Source organism: Impatiens glandulifera, chromosome 8, assembly GCF_907164915.1.
Source record: "Impatiens glandulifera chromosome 8, dImpGla2.1, whole genome shotgun sequence".
Lineage (NCBI taxonomy): Eukaryota > Viridiplantae > Streptophyta > Magnoliopsida > Ericales > Balsaminaceae > Impatiens > Impatiens glandulifera.
In genome coordinates this window covers 3,191,336-3,196,261 of record NC_061869.1, presented here as the reverse complement: position 1 = coordinate 3,196,261, position 4,926 = coordinate 3,191,336, and the positions used below count along the sequence as shown (strand labels likewise).

General features: G+C 33.7%; 1 protein-coding gene across 1 annotated transcript; it reads right to left on the bottom strand.

Moving 5' to 3' along the window:
- Window positions 1–389: 389 nt before the first annotated feature.
- LOC124911318 (dammarenediol II synthase-like) lies at window positions 390–4,271 on the bottom strand. Its single transcript, XM_047451788.1, has 18 exons — window positions 4,042–4,271; window positions 3,780–3,968; window positions 3,613–3,702; window positions 3,315–3,506; window positions 3,148–3,232; window positions 2,891–3,057; window positions 2,608–2,796; window positions 2,409–2,522; window positions 2,196–2,315; window positions 1,997–2,119; window positions 1,814–1,912; window positions 1,654–1,713; window positions 1,492–1,538; window positions 1,243–1,386; window positions 982–1,159; window positions 822–902; window positions 656–739; window positions 390–563 (listed from the first exon to the last, which is right to left on the bottom strand). The coding sequence occupies exons 1-18, from the start codon at window positions 4,249–4,251 to the stop codon at window positions 450–452; spliced, it is 2,286 nt and encodes a 761-aa protein (XP_047307744.1). The 5' UTR covers window positions 4,252–4,271; the 3' UTR covers window positions 390–449.
- Between the last annotated feature and the right edge of the window lie 655 nt (window positions 4,272–4,926).

Below are 4,926 nucleotides of genomic sequence, written 5' to 3'. Positions count from 1 at the left end.
AAGAATTGTAAAGTCAAAATTTCATGTAAAATTTCCTTTATCATGTCAACTACTTTCAACAAATATGAAAGGTTATAATTAAAAGGACAACAATTTTATATTTGAGTTCAACGAAAGTATTTTCAAAGTCTCAATGTCAGGTTGAAAGCATACCAACGATAGGAAACACTTTAATTAACTCAAGAAGAACGATCGCATCTCAATGTTCCAATAAAGGAAAATTAACCACTTGAATTTAAATCTAATAATTCATACAAACTAATATTTTTTTTATACATTTTTTTTTCGTACAATCATGCAACACATGAGTTCTAGCTAGTTGATATAATATTTCTCTATATATCAAATATATATATATATATATATATAATTACCACATGTTTAATATAAGAGTTACATAGAACAGAATCGAGAAACCAAACTGCAATGAAAATAATTTGTCAATAAAATTAAGCGGTTGGCCAAACGCCCCTCCTATATTCACCTAGTGCCCATGTTGGGAAGATGTTTCTGTATTGTGCATAATGTAACATACAATTCTTCATGTATACTCCCGATATTTCCTGTTTCAATATTACAAATCATAAACAAATTACAAATTGATGGAAAGGGATAAAGAATGGGAATTAATTGAACTATATATTGAAATTATTACTTGTTGAGGAAAATCTCCATCATCAAGTTGTGAATTTATCAAGAGTTTTGCTGCTTTATGTAAAGGACCTGGATCTCTCTCAGCCTGATTATGTATATACATCATGAATTTATAACAAGCAACCTCTAATAGATAAATAAATAAACATGAAGGATAAAAAGTTAACCTGTCCACCAAGAAGAAGGCCCAACAAGGCCCATGATGTTTGCACCAAATTTGTTCTATTTCCTTCCAATGGCTGATATCTCTGTTAATGTTGTTAATTTTGTTACATTAAAATCTCCGAATTAATGTAAACTAGGATTATGGCTTAATTCATTAATTACCATAGATGGGCAAGACTCAAGGCTCTCTCCCCAACCACCTTCTTCATTCTGAATCGTAAGCAAAAAATTAATCCCCTTACGAATCGCTTCACAGTTGTCGTATGTCTTTCCGCATGCAATCAAACCCCTCATCACAAAAAATGTTCCGTAAATGAAGCAAATTCCCCAATATCCATACCTATAACCAAACAAAAATAAAAATTAATGTAATCTCTTGTTGCACATTTGAGATATTAATTAGTATAATGTTTGTTTCATTACCATGAACCATCGGGACGTTGTCTGTTTTCCAAGAATCTCACAGCTTTGGATACTGCAACGTCAATTTCTTTCTCGCGATGCCCGGGATAAAGAAACTTGAAATTTACTAAAGCACTTATTATAGACGCGGTACACTCTACATGCCTATATACATAAGGAGACAATTGTTGTGACCTAATTAGTTAATTATTATTGCTTAATTATAATTAAAACAAAATGAAGATATTTAAATTGGTTAGTGTGGCTTACTCAATTTCCACCACAATGTCAGCAAATATTTCTGAGGGATTCAACACCTGAACAATATTTGAAGAACACAAATAAATAAATTATAAGCATATATATTATATATGTATATATTGATCATATAAAAATGCAATCTTTATTTATCATGCATGGTTAGAATATTGCCTGTAGCATTGGAAGTGGAACTGGTGGCTCCCAAATGGCAAAGCCTCCACTTTCAGGACTCTGCATTGAGTTTTGAAAACAATTAATACAAAAAACATACTTAATTAAATAAGATTAACTTAATTAAGCTAAACTTTGGTTATGAATTTTGCATGCAAACCTGCATGTAAAGCATGACATTAACAGCTTCGTGCAATCGCTGAATGTCGACTTTCTGCCCAGCAATTTCTTCCGCCATTTGCGAAAGTGTTAACAAGCACTTGCCAAAGAAAATATTTCAATTTAATTTTTGGATTTTACCTTTAAATAAATTATATAAAGATGTCATAATTATTCGTCGCACCTTCAATGACTCGGCAGTACAATCGGAGACCACCCAACCTTGATCTTGATCGGAGAAAGCCCATGCTCCTTTTGTGAAGTGTCGGTACATATTTTCGTAGTCTCCAGCAGGGTTGTCTTTGATCTTGATCAAGTTTAAGAAATGGGATTTAATTAATTAATTAAATGTTGAGTATAAAAATGAATTATAAAAAACAAACCTGTGATTGTTTGATGTAAAAGTGAGCTTTCTTGAGGGTATCACCATATTCATCAACCATACCACTAGCCAAGATTGCTTGAGTTGCCAATGCACAATCCCACACTTGACTACCAAAACTCTGCAATTAATTTTTTTAATTCAATCATTTTAATTTGTAAAATCAATTAAAATAATTTATAATATTGTTCTTTATAATTAACGCGCAACTTACTTGCATTTTCATTCCATCTTCGGCAAGCCACAAATAATCGGGAACTCTTGCGAGATGATATTTGAATTCGTCACCATTCGGATTCTCCGCCCACCAACACATCATTTGCAAGCTCTTAATTTCAAGTGTCACCCAAATATTAGTTTCATTTTCTTGTGTTCAAATGTGTATATATGTCATGTTGGGGGTATATACTTACTTTCTCTACACAACCAATAGTGATGTATCGGCTGTTCTCGGCTGCGTAGCGCATGTATTTGATCGTTTTCTTCAAGGCTCTCTCACGGATTTTATTGAACGGCCATCGGTTCATGACCGGTTCACTTAAGTAATGAAGACCATCCCATAGTAAATCTTGGACAGTTGTATGAGGGTAATACAAATCCTCCTATATATGTATAATCAATTCAAACAATAAATTTTATAAAAACCCATATATTAGGTGAAGGTTAATTATACATTTAATGTTTAATGGACCCGACCTTACAACAATCATGGCGGGCTCGGTTCCAATTGATTTGGTGGTAGGGCATGGTGTGGATCTCTTCCCTTATTGACTTAACTAGGTCAGTAATGGGACCATGATATTTTTTACCATAGAGGTAGGACATAGGCATGTAAGTCGTGCGACAATAACACCACATTTTTGCTGCATGCATTTATTGTATGGTAAAATTGGGATGAGACCATATTTGAAGTAAATCATTTTAACCTCATAAATTAAGTTAATTATATTTACCTGGATGATAAGGGAGAGATGATGGGAAAAGCCAGAATTCAGGAGGAATAGGGTTGCAGCCTGACCACTCATACACACCAAGGACCTGTAATTTAATAGTTTTGTATAGTTAAATTAAATGAAATTAAATATAATTATCCAAAATGTCAAATTAATTATATATCTACCGAGAGATAAGTCTTTCCCCAAGAGGGTATTCCAGTGGCGCCACCATTATCAAGAATCCATTTTCTTGCTCGGGTCATCATAACTCCATCGTCAGGGCCCTCGCCAAGAAGACGAAGAGCTACATAGCTCAACGCCGAGCCAATCATGGTGCTGTGCCCCTCTATATAGAATCCCCATCCTCCATCCTCATTCTGTAATTTTAAAACACATTCATTTTATATATGAATTCAATTAATTCATTTAAATTGCATGCATGCATATATATATATATATATATATATATATATGCTTAATTACTTGATGAAGATAAATGTAACGTTTAAGCTCCTTCTTGTGTTCTTCAGTGAGAATAGTGTTTATGGCTCCGCTTATGTAGAGAACAATGATCTGTAAAAAGGGATTCGAATCAATATTTTTTTTCAAAGGATGAATATATTAATAAATGATGGAGTTTAATTAGTTACAAGGGGTGGAGTGAAAAACATAGGACCGGCATTTTCAGCCGGCCAATGACCGTCGCTGGCTTGGATTGCTCTGTTGAGTCGAATTCCTTTCCTTAAAGCCGTGGTGGCGGCTTCATAGCTGACTTCTTCTCCAGCTTCAACTTTAACCGTCGGTATGCTCAAATCTATATGGTTGTTCTCCCTTTTAAGCTGTTGTTGAAAATGATTGTTATGTTTTTGGGATTTACATGAAGAAGAAAAAACTGATCATAATCATTATAACCTGCATGCGCATAAGAAGGTCAGCGCAGGGGAGGGCGCGAGACATGTCCTTATTGTGGTTAGTCTTGTATTCTTGTCGGGCTCTTTCGACAGCCTCTATCTGGTCCGAGGTGCCTCCATTTGGATCAAACTCCCATATTTGTCTCCCCACATAATTGTTGGTGCTGTACAAATATGGTCCATTCCCTTCTCCAACTTTCAACTTCCACATATCTCTTCGATCTATAGATATTATTAATTTCCACAATTATAAGTTAAGAGGGGACGTCTGTTTAAATAGATAAAGTGAAGCCACTCACTTTTCAAGAATATGGATAGTAGTTGTGAACTTGTGATTTAATTTAATTATGATGTATATATATATATATAGGTAAGACTCTTATGGTTTGCCGTACTTTTCAAATTAAATAGACAGACAGACAAACAGACAGATAGATATAGATAGTATCTTCTAGCCAGGTGCCGTGTTCAAACGTTATCTGAAAACAGAATATATATCATGCATGCGACTTTGACTAGGAAATTTTATTTAAATAATATCAAGTTTCAACCTAATCCCAATATCCCTTTCGAACTTTATTCTTAATTTCATCTCTTTTGATTTTATGATGATCCTTTACTTGTCGGGTTCATAAGTCATGACAATCTTAGGAATCAGAGAGTAGTAACACGCCAAACCTAGGTTTACTTTCTTGCCGTTTGATCATCCAAGACTTTAATTGGTTTCATCAATTACACACTATATATTATATTATATTATATTATATTATAATACTCATTATAATCCAAAATTTGGGATCATCAATCACACTCTATATATATTTTAAAAAATATATATTTGAATAGTTAATGTCTTAGACTATTGTGACAGTTGGGAAGCATGAAT